At 47.4% G+C, this 21684-nt stretch overlaps 1 protein-coding gene across 1 annotated transcript; it reads right to left on the reverse strand.

Annotated features, from left to right (window-relative positions):
* Positions 1 to 4962: 4962 nt before the first annotated feature.
* Positions 4963 to 5928, reverse strand: LOC139055523 (uncharacterized). Its single transcript, XM_070533028.1, has one exon. It carries the CDS (start codon positions 5926 to 5928, stop codon positions 4963 to 4965), a length of 966 nt encoding a protein of 321 aa, XP_070389129.1.
* Positions 5929 to 21684: the final 15756 nt, after the last annotated feature.

Here is a 21684-nt window from a genome sequence, read left to right on the forward strand (position 1 = left end):
GGTAGACGCGTCGTAAATATAACACTTATTGTTCAGAAACAATTTATTGTAGCGGAGTTTAAAGTTGGGGGAACCGGGGTGACTGGTACCGAACTCTATTAGTTTTTTGCGAGCAACGCGGGTGGGAACCGAGAAGTCTTCGCTAATAGTAAGGTTATTTTGTTTGAATTGATCGCGCAGCGCGAACACTTTCTCCCGGATTTTCGAATGTGAAAACTTTGCAACTATGGGGCGACACTTGTTAGGATCGAAAGGGCCAAGGCGATGTGCGCGATGGAGGGTGTCATCTGGAAATGTATCGAAGAATGATTTAATCGTTGATATTAACTTGGTCTCGGTTTCTTGCCATGATTCTTTTGTGTCAGGGATACCACGAAATATTAGGTTATCACGGCGCGATCTGTCTTCAATGTCAACGAGGCGCAAGTCAAGCGCTTCCAAGCGACAGGTCGTACTGTTTACCTTGGCATTCACTTCTGAGATTTCTTTGGCCACTTGGTCGACGTTTTTAAATTTTTCTTCAAGTAAATCTAAGCGATTTTGGAGACCAGTAATTTTTGTTTCAATGCTTTTCTGGCCATTTTTGATTGACTTTACGTCAGCAGCTAGTTCGGATTGTGTTTTGGAAGTTTGAAGCGATCGAGTGTGCAGATCCTTAAGCAGTTTGAATAAAACGTTCATTTGTTCAGAAGGATCAGAAGGAAGCGATTCAATATCAAGCAGAGATTCAGAACGTGTGTTAGGTCCAGGGTTAGTCTCGACATCCCCCGAACGTAATAACAGTAGGATAACAGAACAACAGTCGTACACTGTGTCAAATAACACTTGTGGACACGGGAACAGTACCAGGTAGCGGTTATCAGATTTTTTAGCATGAAGAGAGGCAATTATACGCACCTGCATAGCGAAAACAAGGCGATTAGGCGTGGTACCACGAGCGCTGTTCCCGTGTCCACTGAAGTGTAGGTCGATCGGTCGGCAGCTTAAATCAGCCTCTCCTGGTGATGGCTGTGTCGATGTGGCTGGGAGGCCGAAGGAAACGTCGATCGAATAGGTCGGTATCGCGGCTGGCGTATCGCTGAAATAGGCTTCGGTCATGCCTGAGGCTGGCACGAGTAAATGGGACGGTGCGGGTTCACGGGATAAGCAGGACGACCATCCGAAGATGATAAAAAGCGAAACCTGCATAGCGAAAACAAGGCGATTAGGCGTGGTACCACAAGCGCTCTTCCCGTGTCCACTGAAGTGTAGGTCGATCGGTCGGCAGCTTAAATCAGCCTCTCCTGGTGAAGATAGTTGTGTCGTCTGCAAAAGAATACAGTTAGAAGAAAGCAGGCAATTAGGCAGGTCGTTAACATATATTAAAAAAAGATTAATTCTAACTCTTTGTGTTCTATCTTTTAAGTAATTTTGTATCGGAGTTAATGCAGGATCTGTTATTCCGATAGATTTAAGTTTAAAGGATAAAATGTGGTGGTTAATTTTATCAAATGCTTTAGTTAGATCCACGAACACTGAGCCAGCATACATGCCTTTATCGATTGCCATCTTTAATTGTTCAGTTAGGGCGACAAGAGAAAGTCCTGTTGAATAGCCCTTGCGGAAGCCGAATTGGAGTGGTGAAAGAATACTAAATTTAGATAGGTAATTAGTTAGGCGCTTTTCTACCAGCCGTTCAATAACTTTGCTAAAAAAGGGTGGAATGCAAATGGGCCTATAATTAGTAATCAAGGCATGGTCACCCTTTTGTAAATACAGGAGTAAGTGTAGCTTGTTTTAGATCTTGTGGGAATGTTCCAGTGTTAAATAATAGGTTAATAATACTTGCGAGAACATCTGACATTAGGTTGATGTCATTTGAATGCATAGTATCAAGACCTGCACTTGTTGTTTTATCATTTCTTATAGTGATTTCTATTTCCTGTGGTGTGGTTGGAAAAAGAAAGAATGAGTGAGGTAGGCGTCGCAATAAATTGTTACATTGCGTTGGTGTATGCGAATCGCTGCTAAAGAAAAATTGTGCAAAAGCATCAGCAATGTCTTGTGAGGACAAGACATTGCTGATGCTTTTGCAGAATTTGTAAGCTCTGTCGTTTTGAATAATTTCCTTGAAATTATTGCAGTTGTTACACCTATTTAAAAATCATTTACTATCTTCCATTTCTTACTACTGTATCTTCCGCATTCTAATAATTTTTTTCTCGTAATAAAGTTTTTTAGCTTTTTTAGTTCGATAGCAAGAAAGTTGGAAATTTTTTGTACCTCTTAGTCAAATTGCTGTTAAGTGGATGTAATTTTGCTTTCTTGTACAGATTGTCGTTTTTCCGCATCAAGGCTAAAAGCTTATCTGACAGCCAAGGAATTTGTGGGGACGCAAACTTCTTGAGTTTCGCTTTGCGGGTGTGGCAGTCAAAATATGATATTAGTACCGGTATAAAAAATGAGAAGGCCGTTTGTGGATCTTTCATATCTGCTATAGAAGACCAATCAGCTTGGCTTAATGAATAAATGAAATCTTCTTTGTTAAGCGTCAGCTTTGTGGAAGTGGCTTTGACAGAGTCTTCATTATTCTGAAAGCGTAAGAATATTGGGTAGTGATAAGTGAGATTTTGTAACAGGACGCCTGCGTCTGGTGCAGACAGCAAATTGGAAAGCGTATGATCGAATGATTGTACCATCTGTATAGTTACTGCACCGCGTAGGCACTTTTAATAAGCATTCGTAACCGAAGCTATTGAAGCCAGTTGAATATTGTAAGGCGTATGCAGACGGAGCTGTCTGCGAGATTAATGTTAATATCGCTTATAATTATAACGTTTGTATTCTCGTCTGCAGGGATAAAATTTAGCACTTCAAGAAGCGCGGCGCAGAAATCATTCATAGGCGATGAAGTCGAGTGATATACACTTGAACATTTTTGTTGTCCGCATTAATAATGTCACTTTTAAGTTCGACCCACACTGATTCACAGTCACGTACGCCGAGAAGAAGGTCGTGCCTTCTTTTGTACGTAACAGTTATACTTGTTATGCTTGTTTCTGTTCCTGTAAATTGCTGATTTCCGGGGACGTGGAGTAACATCCTGGGCCCGACGGTTTAGGAGATGTTTGCGAATCTGCAGTAAGTCCAATGGCAAATATTAAAGGAACTTAACGACGTCCGTGAGAGAGTGGCAACAACAGAGCTTGCTAACAAGTCAGTGGCGTGAAGTTGATCAATTGCTCAAAGACGTACGCAAGGAATGTTCGCAAATTGAGGGGCTTGAGAACAGAATAATTTCATTGGAGAATGGAGTTCAGCAACAAGGCAGAAAAATGATGGATCTTGAAAATTGCAGCCGAAGGTGCAAGTTTGTTATTCATGGAATTGAAGACGTAAGCAGCGAAACAGAAACAGTGTAAAGAAATAGGGCAATTAATGGAATTTTTTACAAGGAAATTAACATGGCGTGCTGTTCGGTTGCTCGAATTCAACGGATTGGAAGGCGATCCCATTCACGACCTGTCGTTTTATATCTTCAAAGCTGCTTAGAAGAAGAAGATGTTCTTCGGAGTGCGAGAATGCTCAAGGGCGCCCGTCTGTTTATCCGAAATGATTTCAGCAAATTGACACTGCGCAAGCGTAAGCTTCTGTGGTAACCTGCTCAACCCGAAAAAGCAAACGGCTAACGTCTTTCTTTGATATACGATAAACTTAAAGTAGAATATGTTGTTTTCGCTTGGACGATGTTGCAAATAAATCCCTATTTTTGAAAAAAAGAACATACCACGTGTTCCTACTTCAGAGAATGCGTGAGGTGGATTTAAAAAGCTACGCGTGGTCAATATAAATGTTCGAAGCATAGTGAATAAAAGTGTTAAGCTGGAGCATCTTCTTTACAGGTACAATCCTCACGGCACAATTATAACCTAAACATGGGTACATGATAGTGTAGGTGATGACATGATAGTGACGTCATCTCATTGAGTATTTAGACATGATCGGTCATGCCTGGAGGCGGGGTTGCTGTCATTGTAAAACATAGTCCGCACACAAATGGAAGACCTCGAAAGCCTTGACTGTAAACTGCTTGGGCCACATGTCTTCACAGTGTGTGCAATGTGCAGGCCTCTTTCTTCCCCTCCACAGTTTTTACTGCAACTACATGACCCCATGTCATCGAATGTACGCGGTAAAATAACTATGGTTGGAGATTTTCTCTTGCCATCAATCAACTAGTCTTGTGAGAACATAATCGGTGCACTAGAAAATCCGCTCTTCGACGAAATGCTGGCTTGCGATTTAGAGCAACTTGTACGTGACGGGACCCATGAATGCAGTCAAGGTAGTAATATATTAGATTTATTTTTTGTTAGCAGAAGCCTAAATGACCATGACCACAATAGAAGATGGCATATCAGACGACAAGCTAATATTACTCACATCGCGGGCTTTCACATTGTATGGAAAATTCCAGGTCAGCTTTAAAGACGGTGAAATATTTCCGTGAGGCGGACGAACAATGATTCATTGATGAGCGTTGAAACTTTGTTGATTGTTTACCAAAAGAAGATGCAGCCACATTATTGTACAAATTCGAGGAAGTTGTTCTGAGGTGTATCGAAAACTTCGTCCCAACTCAACGCATCCGTTACAACCACTTAAACCCTTGGATCGACCGAAATATTTACACATGAAACGAAGAATAAAATTACAAAAGAGCTTAAAAAAGCTTCAAAAAGCTTGTCAAGCGCACTATCATCTGTCAGACACAGGTATTCCTCTGTTACCTTACCCACATTTGTGAAAACAAACCCGGACAGGCTTTTGCGTTACATGAAAGGACACCAGGGTTCACATTGATAAGTTACAAAACCAAGACCCAAGACACTTTAATCACTGGTCACATGATCATAGCTCAAAAGTTGAATGAATCTTTTCAGTTTTTTCACCATGTGATGCTCAGCCGCAACGGCCTTCTTCCTAAGGCCTTCTTCCACGCGCTTGAATGACACGGTGAGTAGGACAGCAGAGCTCACGCTGGAGAGCAGTCTGGTCCTCGCCAACGTCCACGTTGTAAACGACACAGAGCTGTAGATCCGAGCCCTCTACCAGGTACACCTGGACCGGCACGGTGATCTCACTCGTTATCGAGAGACGTTGAAGCGTTTGCAAACGCTCGACAGCAGCCAATGTCGGGAGCCACACAGCGATGGTATTTGACTTCTTCCGGGCCGTGAAGCCGCGGAAGCCTGCGGTGCCAAGACAAGCGTCTAGGCTCGCCTGAATAATCCTGTTCGGAATCTCCGTGAGGCTTGTGGGGGCCAGAGCTTTAATGGTTGCTTTATAGCAAACCGAGCCCGGTGTCGACACAACTGGGTGGTCAGTCGTTAGACAGGAACGCTTGCCTTGGGAGCCGCTGTTGGCCGAACACGAATCTGGTGCAGACTGCTCTGAAGGACGCTTCTGAGAACCACGGGGGGCTGACGGCACAGATGGTAGCGCAGAAGACAAGTCCATAGGAGTACTCGTTTCGTCATGCACAACAACTGGAGTCCCATTCCCGATCGGTGTCTGGGAAGCCATCGCCGGGCTCCGCCCTGAGGGCAGATCACTCACGGTCTGATGTGCATTTTGGGAAGGCGATGGGTGGGCTGTAGCCGAAGGACTTGGAGCAGGAACCAGGAGCTGGGATCCAGGCTCAGGTGTCAATTGTGCTGCCGGTAACGCCGTCGTGACGAGCGGCGCCGGCGAATCTACCGCCGCCAGTGCGTCACCGGAGGCACTAGGCCTAGTCCCAGTGTACAACTCAGCTGCAGGGCCGATGGAGTGACATTCGCTGAATGTCAAAAAACCGGACTGCGCATGAGCGTCCGAGGCGTCCTCAGATGTCTTGGGGTCCAATCTCTTGATGTATGGAACGTGATGTATGGAACGAGAGCTCACCATGATAAGTGCTAATGCTAGGAGTATAACGAATAAAACTGTAGAACTAGAAAGTTTACTTTTGGCCTTTCGTCCGGACGTAACACTCCTAACTGAAACTTGGCTAAGCGAAAACATCTCGGATGCTGACATAGTACCAAGCTCTCACATTATGGTCAGGAGGGATCGTGGCTCAAGAGGGGGTGGCGTAGCAATTATCTTAAAAAAGGGAATAGACTTCACTATTATTCCTCACGAGACGAGCGTAGAAATGGTCTGGATTCTTGTTCATTTGTGTGAATGCAGCCTACTAGTCGGTGTAGTCTACAGGCCTCCTAGCGCCGATGTATCGTTGCTCCAGTCACTGCATGAATTTCTTCAAATAAACACCAAACGCTACAACAAGATTATAATGTGCGGCGATTTTAATCTGCCCACAATAAACAGGGAACAACTGAGCTCACTACCGCCTTGCGCACAGTCTGAAATGATGCTTGAAACTGCGTACTACTTTAATCTCGCACAGCTTGAGCAGATACCGACACGTGTCACTTCCAGTTCCAGCACCACACTTGACCTTGCTTTTGTTTCTCAAGCCATTCTTGAAAAGGGCCCTTCCATGGAAGTTTTACCCGGAATATCCGATCATAAGATTATTCTCTTAAAATGTAACTTTGCGTTAGCACGATCACGCGAACCTATGAAAGAATTCTTAGATTTCATTAACGCCGAAGACGAAAGCATTCTCGACTACTCAGAACAAGATTTTGACACTTTTTCTCAAAAACAAAGACAAGGTTTCCTAGGCGTCAATGAGCTGTGGCTGCACTTTAAGAGCGCCGTGCACGAATGCATCAAAAAGTACGTTCCTAAAAAGCGGAAGAAAGTCAACCGAAAAAACCCGTGGATTACTCGTAATATCCTGCACTTAAAGCGTCGATTAAAACGTTTAACATGCTGTCGGTCAAGCCACTCTGTATTGGCGTCCCTCCGAGCAGATCTTAGATCCGAATTAAAATTATGTAAATACCATTTCTTTAATGTCAGAATGCACAACTTTTTAAAAAACAACCCAAGGAAGTTTTGGATGCATATATCGAAGCGGAACAGTCTTGTAGACAAGATAAAACTGAATGATGTCGAAGTTACCGACACTCAGCGCATTGCGGAAGCTTTTAACACGTTTTTTTCGTCAGTATTTTTACGTGAACCCACCCAGAAAGATGATACTCATGGCGTTGGTCTCAAGCTTCCAGATCTTGTCATATCTGAGGAAGGCATATTTTCGTCACTGCTAAACTTAGATCCCAAAAAATCTGCAGGTCCTGACGACATACCTAACGCTTTTCTTAATCGGTACGCCGAATGGTCCGCGAAATACCTGTTCATAATATTTAACGTAAGTTTAAACGAAGGGGATCTGCCTAACGACTGGAAGGTCGCCAAAGTAGTCCCAGTCCACAAAAAGGGAGACAAGCTTAATGTAGAAAATTACAGACCTATCTCCCTACTCTGCACCGCTTCTAAAGTTATGGAACACTTTATTTGTAAGCATTTAAGTTCCTTTTTAGAAAATAATGACTTCTTTAGTGAGAGTCAGCACGGATTCAGGCATGGCTTTTCTACCACTACGCAGTTACTTCATATGACCAACGAAATACTGGCAATCTTGGATAAAGGTGGGCAGGTAGAGATTCTTTTTTTAGATTTCGAGAAAGCCTTAGATCGGGTTTCACACAAAAAAATGATGATACAGCTAAACAGCATAATACGCAACGAACAAATTTTGCGTTGGCTTGATTCGTACTTGACGCATCGAAAACAATTTGTCAACATAGGGGCTTCGAATTCATCGCTCGCCTCTGTACTTTCGGGCGTTCCACAGGGCTCGGTTTTAGGGCCACTTCTTTTCCTTATCTACCTAAATGACCTGGCTTGCAAATTTTCCGTGCGGTGTCGCTTTTTTGCGGACGATTGTATTGTTTACTCGAGCATTCAATCTGGGGATGACCAATCTAGCTTAACTGACTATCTAATAGCAATACACGACTGGTGTATCCAGTGGCATATGACCCTAAACATCTCGAAATGCGCGCACATGGTTATTACACGTAAAAAAAATCCGCTAATTTGCACTTACACGATAAATAATATGGACATTAAACAGGTAGAGGAATTCACATATCTTGGAATTACAATTGATTCCAAGATGAGCTATACCGCTCACGTTAGGTATGTTTCTGCGGCAGCAATGAAAAAGTTATGGTTATTAAAGCACCGTTTAAAAAACTGCACTAGTGCTACCAAATTAACTGCATATAAGGCAATTATTAGGCCAACACTCGAGTATTCCGATATAGTCTGGGACCCTCACACAAAGGCTGGTATAGACATTATCGAAAGAGTACAAAAAAACGCTCTTAGATTTATCTACAATGCTTACAATTGGCGCATTTCAGTCACCTCTTTAAGGTTGCGATCTGGGCTCCAGACACTAGAAACTCGTCGCAAAATGCACCGTCTACAAGCAATGTATAACATAGTTAACAACCACACTAAAATGAGATTTGACAACTACATGCAATTTAACAAATCGCGACTTACCAGAGGTAAGCACAATCAAACAATATTATTGCCGCGCGCTAGAACAAACGCATATCTTTATTCCTTCCTGCCCAAGACAATTCGCGAATGGAACGCTCTTCCGCAAAGCGTGGTCAACTCAGCTACTCCAGATTCCTTCTTATCTGCAGTACAGACGTGCTTGTAATGTCATGCATTCATTGTACCTTTGCTTGTTACAAATTCTGATGACTCATTTATTACGCCTTTGCTATTGGCAGCAATGTGACGGCATCATTGTATTTCTTTTGTGTATTTGCATATGTTTACTTTGCCTATTAGACTGTTTTTTTACTCTTTTTATTTTTTTTATCCCCTTGAGGAAAAAGTTTGAAATCACGTGATGTTGTACCACTCCTGCCTGGGCTTCCAAACGGAAGCCGGCAGTATTCTGAAATAAATAAAATAAATAAATAATAAATTTACGCGGAAAGCGAGATTTTTCACAGGAGCGGTGAGCAGCCACCTTAGCAGGGAAACTTCGTCGTCGTCTTCCCTGGTCTATTGTTGAGTAGCCTTTATGGAATCCTGCCTGGTTCTTTGGTTGACAGAAGCCTAAGGTGTTCCTGATTTTATTTGCGATTACCTTAGAAAATAGTTTGTAGGCAACGGACAGTAAGCTGATCGGTCTATAATTTCTCAAGTCTTTGCGTCCCCTTTCTTATTTATTTCTTATTTAATAGGATTATGTTAGCGTTCTTGCAAGATTCCGGTACGCTCGAGGTTATGAGGCATTGCGTATACAGGGTGGCCAATTTCTCTAGAACAATATGACCACCATCCTTCAACAAATCTGCTGTTACCCGATACTCCCCAGCTGCCTTCCCCCTTTGCATAGCTCCCAAGGCTTTCTTTACTTCTTCTGGCGTTACCTGTGGGATTTCGAATTCCTCTAGGCCATTCTCTCTTGCACCATCGTCGTGGGTGCCACTGGTACTGTATAAATCTGTATAGAACTCCTCAGCCACTTGAACCATCTCATCCATATTAGTAACGATATTGCCGGCTTCGTCTCTTAACGCACACATCTGATTCTTGCCTATTCCTAGTTTCTTCTTCACTGTTTTTAGGCTTCCTCCGTTCCTGAGAGCCTGTTCAATTCTATCCATAATATAGTTCCTGATGTCCGCTGTCTTACGCTTGTTGATTAACTTAGAAAGTTCTGCCATGAATATATTCTAGCTGTAGCGTTAGAGGCTTTCATACTTTGGCGTTTCTTGATAAGATCTTTCGTCTCCTGCGATAGCTTACTGGTTTCTTGTCTAACGGCGTTACCACCGACTTCTATTGCGCACTCCTTAATGATGCCCGTGAGATTGTCGTTCATTGCTTCAACACTAAGGTCCCATTCCTGAGTTAAAGCCGAATACCTGTTCTGTAGCTTGATCCGGAATTCCACTGGTTTCCCTCTTACCGCTAACACATTCATTGGCTTCTTGTGTACCAGTTTCTTCCGTTACCTCCTCAAGTCTAGGCTAATTCGAGTTCTTACCATCCTATGGTCACTGCAGCGTACCTTGCTGATGACGTCTACATCTTATATGATGCCAGGGTTCGCGCAGAGTATGAAGTCGATTTCATTTCTAGTCTCACCATTCGGGCTCCTCCACGTCCACTTTCGCCTAACCCGCTTGCGGAAAAAGGTATTCATTATCCGCATATTATTCTGTTCTGCAAACTCTACTAATAATTCTCCTCTGCTATTCCTAGAGCCTATGCCATATTCCCCCACTGACTTGTCTCCAGCCTGCTTCTTGCCTACCCTGGCATTGAAGTCGCCCATCAGTATAGTGTATTTTGTTTTGACTTTACCCATCGCCGATTCCACGTCTTCATAAAAGCTTACGACTTCCTGCTCATCATGATTGCATGTAGGGGCATAGACTTGTATCACCTTCAATTTGTACCTCTTATTAAGTTTCACAACAAGACCTGCCACCCTCTCGTTAATGCTATAGAATTCCTGTATGTTACCAGCTATTTCCTTATTAATCAGGAATCCGACTCCTAGTTCTCGTCTCTCCGCTAAGCTCCAGTAGCAGAGTACGTGCCCTCTATTTAGCACTGTATGTGCTTCTTTTGGCATCCTAACTTCACTGAGCCCTACGATATCCCATTTAGTGCCCTCTAGTTCCTCCAATAGCACTGCTAGACTCGCCTCATTAGATAACGTTCTAGCGTTAAACGTTGCCAGGTTCATATTCCATTGGCGGCCTGTCCGGAGCCAGTGATTCTTAGCACCCTCTGCTGAGTTGCAGGTCTGACCGCCGCCGTGGTGAGTTGCTTCGCAGCTGCTGGGGACTGACAGCCGGGGTTTGATTGTTGTGTTCATATAGGAGGTTGTGGCCAAGTACTGCACCAGGGTGGCCAGTCCTGCTCTGGTGAGGGAGTGCGTTACCGGTTCTGGTCACCGGGATCAGGCCACACTCCAGGCCTGTTTGTGCAATTCTATCAACGCGAGGATTTTTTTTTATTCCGGTGGAAAATTGCCGGCACTGGGATTCGAACCACAGACCTCTTGCACACGAGGCGGGTGTTCTACCTCTACGCCAGCGCTGCAACTACAGGTGGACATAATGAATTTCAACTACTGAAAGATTTGGATAATTTAGCCCGTAACTTACGCTTGCGCGAATACTTCCATGACCGCTCGAATTCAAGCGATTCGAAGCATGCATTACCCTCTGGCAAGCAATGGGTCCCTCCTACACAGCGCGATAGATTTTTGGACATGTATATCAAAGCAGTACAACGAGACGTTCTGCAATTGTATCAAAAACAAGCACCCTTCCACCGTAATTTGTCCGCCAGCGAAATGAAAGCACTAGATACCCTGTCCTCTCGCAAAGACATCGTCATTAAGCCCGCTGACAAAGGTGGTGCCCTTGTCATAATGAACAAGTCCGATTACACCGCAGAGGCCCACAGACGCGACATTTTATAAACGCCTTGATCATGACCCCACTGAGCAATATAAATCTCTGATCAAAAGCACAGTGGTAGATCTCTTCAAGAAGAAAAAGGTGCCTGACAATGCGGCTCACTCTCTAATTCCCCTAAGTCCTGTTGCTGGTCGTTTTTACCGTTTACCTAAAATACATAAGATAAGCAACCCAGGTTGTCCCATCATTTCTGGTATAGGTACAGTCACAGAAAATTTGTCCAGCTACGTAGATTCCCTGATTAGCAATATCCCAGCTACGTTTGCCTCTTACGTAAGAGACACTACCCACTTCCTGTCGGATATAAACGATCTCATTATTCCTCAAGGTTCTCTTTTGGTCACACTTGATGTAGCATCTTTGTATACTAACATTCCACATTCTGATGGCATCATGGCAGTCGTCAATTGCTACGAATCTGTATCACCCGAGACGCCCATCGATAGCGACACATTGGCAACTTTGCTAGCCCTTATTTTAGAACTAAATAACTTCGAATTTGAAGGACAGCACTATGTGCAAGTTAGTGGGACGTCTATGGGTACGCGAATTGGCCCGAACTACGCCAATATATTTATGGGCCAGCTAGAAGAAAAATTTTTGCTAACCAGGACGTTAAAACCTTTTTATTACAAACGTTACATTGACGATGTTTTTTCTGATTTGGGCTCATGGGGAACAGGAACTGCTTTCTTTCATATCTGACTTTAACAATGCCCATCCATCCATATCATTTTCTCACACGTATTCTGCATTTACTATTAACTTCCTTGACGTCAGCGTTTCAGTGCTAAATGATAAACTGTCTACTGCCCTATACAAAAAGCCGACAGATAGATGCCAATATTTGCACTTTGATAGCAGTCACGTTAAACATTGCAAGACTAGCATTCCTTATAGCCCAGCCTTACGTTTTAAAAGAACTTGTTCTGAGCAATCAGAGTTTCAAAAGAATTGCGGTACCCTAAAAACGCTTTAGCCAAACAACATTACCCAGCACAATTATTTGAGGATGCAATAAAACGCGCAGACGCGAAAGACCGAAGGACGCTTCTTTGCATTAAGAACAAACCGACTCCCTCACCCCAGACAAATCTTGTCCTAACCCACACTGCGTCAGTCTCAAGTGTTTCGCTTGTATTAAAGAAACACCACAATATTCTAATGCAAAGTGAATGCCTCAAAAACATATTCTCTGATCCACCTAAAGCAGTATACCGTAAAGCTAGAAATATTCGATATTGTCACGGGGTAGTGACGGTGAAGAAAGCAGGAATACGGTGGAATACAAAACTAGCTTTTATTGGGCGAGCCTGTGCCCACAAAAACAGGCTACACTTATAGCACAACGATAGCGGCGAACACGGTCGGCGATCGTCGGAAATCTGATCAGCGGGTCAAGTGCGTCGGCTTTTATACAGCAGTCATCGAATGTTCCAGACTAATCGTTCGGACCCGCATGCCTTCCACAAAGTTCTACAACATTCGAGTCACACGATGAAATCAGATAACACAAGGTTCGGCGACAACACAGCGGATAGAAGCATCGATAACTTTCCAGAAACTTCGGATACATGGAGGAGCCGCCAGGGGGCCAGGGAGTGCGGACGTGGTTCAAGTCGGCTCCGTGAAAAGTTGCCTTGTCTGGTGGAAACAGTGCCGATTCATAGAAACAAGTGATGTGATCGCCTATCGGAAGACCCAAGGATCACCTGGATTACAATTTTATGACTGTAAGTGGACTTTTGGATGTTTTACGGCCACGTTTATGACGACCGCGTCTCCCACCTAGCTAAAGGTACAGCTAGCGTTGAACAAACGCGGCGGCTCGGCGGCAGCCGAAGCCCCCGGCATCCGCTTCGGAACCCCGCTGTGGAGGCACGAGGACCATGGAGGTGACCGTAGAGGGTAGAGAAATTACCCCCGAAGAACTGAGAACAGCGGATTGGATCACGAAAGTGGGAAAACATGTCAAGGAGCTGCAGGACCTTGCGAGAGGCGAACGGCGAGAAAGCCAAAACAACGGCGAGCGGACGGAACGCGGAACCGCGTTCGGGGAAGGCAAGAAGGCGGCAGCGGCGAACGCCGCGTATAAGCAGCTGGGGCACAAGATCGCGGAGCGTTCAATTGCGTCGCACCTCCCGCGATTACCGCCGAACGACTACTAGATCATCCTTCGGCCGAGGAACGGGCTGGCGCTCGCAAAAGTTCCGACTACCAGGCTGAGTGCGGCGGTGCGCATGGCAGCGCAAATCCCATGGGTTAAGGCACAAGAAAAGGACGTGCTTATTGTTAACGACAAGCAAGGCACCCTGATTTTCAGCACCCCAGATATGGACACTGTCTGGAAGGTGACCAAGATTAAGTCTATCAAGATCGAAAACAAGGACTACGAAGTCACGGCGTACCTCGCACCGCACGAAGACAACGGGCGGGGTGTGGTGCACGGCATCGACCCGACATTGACAATAGAGGAACTGACTGAGGCCTTCGGTAACCCGAGGAACCCGCCGATACTTGGAGTTAGGAAGATGGGAAACTCCAGCTCGGCAATCGTCACCTTCAAAAACGAGACAGTGCCGAGGTGGATGTACTGTTATGGCGTACCTCTGAAGTGTGTGCTCTACAAGAAACGCTACGAGGTGTGCTACCAGTGTGGTGAGCTAGGACACAGATCGGACGTATGTGTCAGCGAACACGTTCAATGTCGGGGATGCGGAGTGACGTCTCCACCTGAGGATCACGCATTTAAGCCCAAGTGTAAGTTGTGCGGCAAAGGTCATTTAACGGCAGACCGGAAATGCAAGGAAGCTTTCAGGACCCCTTATACGATAAAGAAGAGGCAATGGGAAGCCAAGCTGCGCTTGGAGGAGGAAGAGCGGAAGGCGAAGGAGACCTACGTAGGAAGGAGCAGATGGGAAAAGAATCAAGGCAGATCCAGGAGTCCGTCAAGACAGCGGAGCATGTCGAGAGGGAGGTCGGATTCCTTTCCGCGACTGCCGCAGCGGCAGGAAGGGGAGACGCAACCGAAGGCTGGGTGCGGGAATCCGGGGACCTCCGGCAGCGCTGTCGTCAACAATCCAGCGAGATCCACGTCTCCGAACAGAAAGGTGGGTTGGGCAAGCAGGGCCTCCCAGGATAAACGCGATGAGGAAATGTTTCAGATTAAGGAAGAGAATCGCATGCTTAAAGAACAGCTAGCCGCGATGAATAGGCAATTGGAGGAGCTTAAACTAGCCCTTAAGCCTAATACAGCACATGTTAAACAACCGCAAGTGTCGCAAAAGCCAAATATCGAAGGATCAGAGGAGCAGGTAGCGTCTCCGCCTCCTGCTAAAAAGAGGGCGAAGGAAATGGAGAAGCCCATGATAGATAGGGACATAGAGACAGTGATAGACATTAAAATAGCGAAACTGGAGGAAAAATTTGAGACCAAGTCTGGTCAGGACGATGAATGGCGCAAGGCCTTCGAGGAACGCATGTTGGGGATGTTCCAAAATTTGACACAGCAGTTGCATCAGCGAGATAACAATCTCACAGAGCGACTGCATCAGAGGGATAATAAACTCACTGAAGAACTTAAGGCAGAATTTGCAAAGAGGGACCGGGCATATGAACAGCTCACCCAGCAAGTATTAGGAAATCAGCTAGTTGGCAGCCATGGCTCACAGATCCAGTAAAAACACCGTTGGGCAATGGAACTGTAGAGGCTTCACGCGCAAGCGTGCGGTCCTACAGGAATTCCTGAGGAACGGGGATCGACCGGAGCTAATAGCACTACAGGAATGCGGTAGAAAGGCAAAATTGTCGGGGTACAAATCCTACCTAGGCGAAGGTGAAAGCACGCAGGTGGCCGCCCTAATCAGGCGAAATGTCACAGCGGTGCAGCATGACACCGGGAATGCACAAATCGACCACGTCCTCGTAGAACTGGTACCGCGAAGAAAGCAAGATTGTAGCTTCTTTGTATTAAATGTGTACAGCTCTCCCAGACAAAGAAAATGCGACTTCGGGGATCTCTTCGCGACGACGCTACGTAAAATTAAGAACAACCCGCTGTTGATCGTGGGGGACTTCAACGCTCACCACTCGGCATGGGGATATAAGCAGACTTCGATTAAACGTAGGAAATTGTGGGACGACATACAAACTCATAATCTGGATTTAATAACCGACCCGATGCAGCCTACGAGGAAGGGAAATAGTGTCGCGTGTGATACGACACCGGTTCTCACCTTGACGGGGAGCGGCACTAAAGCCACGTGGTGCAATACAAACGAAGACTTAGGCAGCGATCACAAAATCATAGAAGTGGTGGTAGAAGGAGGCGCGACAACCTCCCGAAAAAGGAGGGTAGAGGCCGTAAATTGGGACTCTTTCAGGGCACTCAGGGGAGACCCGGCTCCCATCTCTAATATTGCAGAGTGGAGCGATGGCGTAGTGCGCACTGTTAAAGAGGCCACCGAAGTGGTGGAAACGGAGGGGGACAACGAAGCGGTAGACAGGAGATTAGTTAATCTCTGGAGGAAAAAGAAAACGCTGGAGGACCGACTTCGACAGAGGAGATGGGATCGAAATATCAGGAAACAGATAGCGGCTTTAAATAATGACATTGAAGAGCACGCCATCACGCTCACGAAGCAAAATTGGGGAAACGTATGCGATCAGATGGAGAGGAATATGAGTACCGCGGGGACGTGGCGACTTCTTCGCCACCTCTTAGATCCGGATAGCACAAAGTCAGCGTCAAAACAACAGCTGGAAATAATGGCACATCAGTTTGATGGCACTAAGAAGGAACTCTTAGAAGAAGTTAGGAATAGGTACATCAATCCCGCCGGACCTGAACCCCTCCCGGACTACGGAGGGGGAGAGAATTCGGAATTAGACGCTGGCTGAGGTCAGGGCGGAGATTAATCGGCTACGGACTAAGTCAGCGGCAGGGCCGGATAGAGTGAGCAACAAAATGCTCCGTAATTTAGACGACAGCTCAATCGCCAACCTCGCAACGTACATGCAGGAGTGCTGGGAGACGGGGACGATACCGCAGGAGTGGAAACTCGCCAACCTCATTTTCATTCCCAAGCCGGGCAAAAAACTGGGCTTCGAGAACCTCAGGCCTATATCGCTCACCTCGTACGTGGGTAAGCTTATGGAGCACGTCGTTCTGACGCGGCTCAATAGGTACATGGAGGACAATGGTCTGTATCCGGACACCATGATCGGTTTTCGACCAAAGTTATCGGCATGCGACGTGATGCTGCAGCTCAAAGACCAAATTATAGACAAGCAAACGCGAGACACGAAAGTGATCGTGGGGTTAGATGTGGCAAAGGCATTCGACAACGTGAGGCACGTGTCCATCTTGGAGAATTTGAACTCGCTCAATGTCGGGAAGAGAGTGTACGATTACATCAAGGATTTTCTTACCAACAGGAAAGCCACTCTCAAGATAGGGGAAGAATCTACAAAGAGCATTGACCTGGGTAACGTGGGGACGCCGCAGGGCTCGGTCTTATCACCTACCCTCTTCAACATTGCCATGTTGAAACTCCCCGAACGGTTGGGGGAAATTGAGAATCTAAACTTTACCACATATGCGGATGACTTAACACTATGGATAAACAAGGGCAGTGATGGGCAAATTGAAAGCTCCCTGCAAAATGCAATTGACATTATCGAGGAGTACCTGAAACCCAAAGGACTTAAATGTTCGGCCGAAAAGTCGGAAGTACTGTTCCTGATGCCCCCCGGAAAACAGCGGCTTCACCAAAGGCGCGAAGCGGGCATCCACCTGTACGTTAATGGCGCCGAGATCCCCGTGGTCGACAGTATCCGCGTCCTCGGGCTGAGGATTCAGGCAAACCGGAAAAATTATGAAACGCTTGCTAGGTTAGAAGCCAGTTCAAATCAAACGTGTCGTCTTATCAGGCGAATAGCGAACAGGCACGCTGGGATGAAGGAGGCGAATCTCCTGAGGCTAGCACAAGCCTTTGTAATCAGTAGGATAGTGTGCGTGGCACCCTACCTCAAGCTCAGTTCTGTAGAACGGAACAAGCTCGAAATCATTATTAGGAAAAGTGTCAAGGTCGCGCTCGGACTCCCCCCGAACACGCCCACCGGCAAACTTATGCAGCTGGGTGTGTCGAACACTCTCGAGGAACTGATTGAGGCTGCCGTTACCGCGCAGCACCAAAGGCTACTTGGATCTAAAACAGGTAGGAAAATTTTAGAGAAATTAGGCTACGAGCCAAAACATGAGCAAGTGCGCTCAGGCGACATACCCAGACAGATCAGGGACAAGATAAAAATACCTCCGCTACCCAGAAACATGAACCCTGCCTTTCACGACGGCAGACGTAAAGACAGGGCAGAGGCATTACAAGCTAGATACACTTGTCGACAGGACGTCCTATATACGGACGCTGCGGAATATGCAAGCAAAGCGGCACACGCGGCCGTGGCGGTTAGAGAAGATGGAACACCGGTGGCGTGCTGCACAGTCAGTGGCGTCGAGACGGTTGAAGCTGAGGAAGTAGCCATAGCCTTGGCCCTCAGCCAAAGGGGGGTAAATGTGGTCATCAGCGACTCCAAAAACGCTGTGAGAAATTATGAATCGGGGAGGGTGACGGAGACTGCCATCCGTATATTAAACAGGGAAGGAGGACCCAGGCAACTTGTTCTGCTCGTTTGGGCACCAGCTCACCAGGGACTTGGAGGGAACGAGGAGGCTCATTCGGTCGCCCGAGGTCTCACTTACCGGTCGACCCCCGGAAGCCCCCAAACCACCGAAACTATAATCAGAAGAGAGGATATGCGCGCTTACCATGAAATCATAGCCTACTATAGACTAAATCGCCAAATCTACCCGGGAGCGGACAGAACGCTCAGTAAGAAAGATGAGGTTATGTGGAGGAAATTGCAGACGGGGGTTTTTCCAAACCCCGTACTCTACAGCAAGTGGCATCCAGGAGTGTACAGGTCAAAGTGCAAGTTCTGTGATGAGGCAGCAAATCTGGTTCACATGGTGTGGACATGTCCGGCTAAACATGATAGCTCGCGAACTCTAGAATCCTGGGAGGCTTTGCTCCGCAGCCCAGACCCCAACGTCCAGCGGGACATCATCGTTCAAGCCCTTGCTGCTGCTGCGTCTCAAGGCATTCCGGCCGACGGCTAGGGGCGAAGGGGGAGAAGCATTTCTCTTCTGACGTTCATTGACTGGTGTTTTTAATAAAGTTCTTCCTCCTCCTCCTCCTCGGATACATGCAGACGCGTCCCGCGCTGTGCGATAACATTTGTTAGGCGGCGAACGTGGTCGCCTGTTAAATATAAGTACTCGTGTCAATACCCCCCTCTTAAAAAGCATCGACCCGATGCTGCAAACAAACGAAGTTAATAAACAAAAGCACTCGTAGCAAAGAAAACAAAAATAACGAAGTTCGTCAGCGTCCGTAAAAGGGTTTAAAGCGCACCACGTGGACCACGCGGCGCCGCTGTGAATGCGAAATGCCGTCTGGCACGACCTCATAGTCCAGTGCGCCAATACGTCGGATGACCTTGTAGGGTCCGAAATATCGTCGGAGCAGTTTCTCACTGAGTCCTCGTCGGCGTATCGGGGTCCAGACCCAAACACGGTCGCCAGGCTGGTACTCGACGAAGCGTCGTCGGAGGTTGTAGTGTCGGCTGTCGGTCCTCTGCTGGCTTTTGATTCGCAGGCGGGCGAGCTGTCGGGCTTCTTCGGCGCGCTGGAGATAGCTAGCGACGTCAACATTCTCTTCGTCAGTTACGTGCGGCAGCATGGCGTCAAGCGTCGTCGTCGGGTTCCTGCCGTAGACCAGCTTGAACGGCGTGATCTGTGTTGTTTCTTGCACCGCCGTGTTGTACGCAAAGGTTACGTACGGCAGGACCGCGTCCCACGTCTTGTGTTCGACGTCAACGTACATTGCTAGCATGTCGGCGAGGGTCTTGTTCAGGCGCTCCGTGAGACCATTCGTCTGCGGATGGTAGGCAGTTGTCCTCCTGTGGCTTGTCTGGCTGTACTGCAGAATGGCTTGGGTGAGCTCTGCTGTAAAAGCCGTTCCTCTGTCGGTGATGAGGACTTCTGGGGCACCATGTCGCAGCAGGATGTTCTCGACGAAAAATTTCGCCACTTCGGCTGCGCTGCCTTTTGGTAGAGGTTTAGTTTCAGCAAAGCGGGTGAGATAGTCCGTCGCCACGACGATCCACTTATTCCCAGATGTTGATATCGGAAACGGCCCCAACAAATCCATCCCAATCTGCTGGAATGGTCGGCGAGGAGGTTCGATCGGCTGTAGTAATCCTGCTGGCCTTGTCGGTGGTGTCTTGCGTCGTTGACAGTCTCGGCATGTCTTGACGTAACGGGCGACGTCGGCGGTCAGACGCGGCCAGTAATACCTTTCCTGTATTCTCGACAGCGTCCGGGAGAATCCGAGGTGCCCAGCGGTTGGATCGTCGTGTAGCGCGTGCAGTATTTCTGGACGCAGCGCTGACGGTACAACAAGAAGGTAGCTGGCGCGGACTGGTGAGAAGTTCTTCTTCACGAGAAGGTTGTTTTGTAGCGTGAATGACGACAACCCGCGCTTAAATGCCCTAGGGAAAACGTCGGTGTTCCCTTCCAAATACTCGACGAGACCTTTTAGCTCCGGGTCTGCTCGTTGCTGTTTAGTGAAGTCTTCCGCGCTTATTATCCCAAGGAAGGCGTCGTCATCCTCGTCGTCTTGCGGCGGGGGATCGATGGGGGCGCGCGATAAACAGTCGGCGTCGGAGTGTTTTCTTCCGGACTTGTATATTACCGTGACGTCATATTCTTGTAGTCTGAGGCTCCACCGCGCCAGCCGTCCTGAAGGGTCCTTTAAGTTAGCTAGCCAACACAATGCATGATGGTCACTGACGACTTTGAATGGCCTGCCATAGAGGTAAGGGCGGAATTTTGCTATAGCCCAAATGATGGCGAGGCATTCCTTTTCAGTCGTAGAATAGTTGCTTTCCGCTTTTGACAGCGACCGGCTAGCATACGATATTACCCATTCAAGTCCTTCTTTCCTCTGGACTAGGACGGCACCGAGGCGTAGGCTACTGGCGTCAGTGTGGATTTCGGTATCGGCGTCCTCGTCGAAGTGTGCAAGTACCGGCGGCGACTGCATGCGTCGTTTGAGTTCTTGAAATGCCTTGGCCTGCGGCGTTTCCCACTTGAACGCGACATCACATTTGGTTAGATGTGTTAGCGGCTCCGCGATGCGTGAGAAGTCCTTGACAAAGCGCCTATAGTAGGCCGCTATCGCCGCTATCGCCGCTATCGTTGTGCTATAAGTGTAGCCTGTTTTTGTGGGCACAGGTTCGCCCAATAAAAGCTAGTTTTGTATTCCACCGTATTCTTGCTTTCTTCACCGTCACTACCCCGTGACATCTGGTGGAGGTGCTTTTCGTTCATGTACCGGACGCCCCCGACAAGCCGTAATCCAAGCCCGGAGCACAAAGAGAACACCAACGTAGTCCCGGAGCATCGAGCAAGCCGCCGTCTTCAACAGCTGCCCCCGGAGCACGGACTTCTACCTGAGAAGACCAAGACGATTGTGGACAAGGCAACCCCAATGGCAGCCCCAGCGTCCCCCATCGTGCTGCAGCAGCCCAGGGAACCTCCGACGTTCCGTGGATCAACATTCGAGGACCCTGAAACCTGGCTCGAAACGTATGAGAGGGTCGCTAAGTTTAACAGTTGGGACAGCGACGACAAGCTGCGGCATGTCAATTTCGCATTGGAAGACGCCGCCAGGACGTGGTTCGAGAATCGGGAAGCCACCTTAACGATGTGGGACCTTTTCCAAAGCGGCTTCTTGCACACGTTTACAAGCGTCGTGCGAAAAGAGCGAGCCCAAGCTCTACTAGAAACCTGAGTGCAGCTGCCCAACGAGACGATCGCAATCTTCACGGAGGAGATGGCCCGTCTTTTCCTGCACGCCGACCCGGAAATGTGGGAGGAGAAAAAAGTTCGCTTCCTGATGCGCGGCGTCAAGCAAGACCTTTTCGCCGGACTTATTCGTAACCCACCGAAGACTGTGGCTGAGTTTTCTGCAGAGGCATCGACGATCGAGAAAACTCTGGAGATGCGCACCCGGCAATATAACCGCCAGGGGCACACGCCGCAGTATGCCATCCAAGGACTAGGTTTGGACGACCTTCAAGAGACCATCAGGGC

The sequence above is a fragment of the Dermacentor albipictus genome, chromosome 2 (genome assembly GCF_038994185.2).
Source record: "Dermacentor albipictus isolate Rhodes 1998 colony chromosome 2, USDA_Dalb.pri_finalv2, whole genome shotgun sequence".
In the NCBI taxonomy this organism is placed as follows: domain Eukaryota; kingdom Metazoa; phylum Arthropoda; class Arachnida; order Ixodida; family Ixodidae; genus Dermacentor; species Dermacentor albipictus.

Bases quoted from the DNA above. Each gene is read 5' to 3' on its own strand.
- LOC139055523 (XM_070533028.1), bottom strand. From the start codon at position 5,928: ATGGTGAGCTCTCGTTCCATACATCACGTTCCATACATCAAGAGATTG.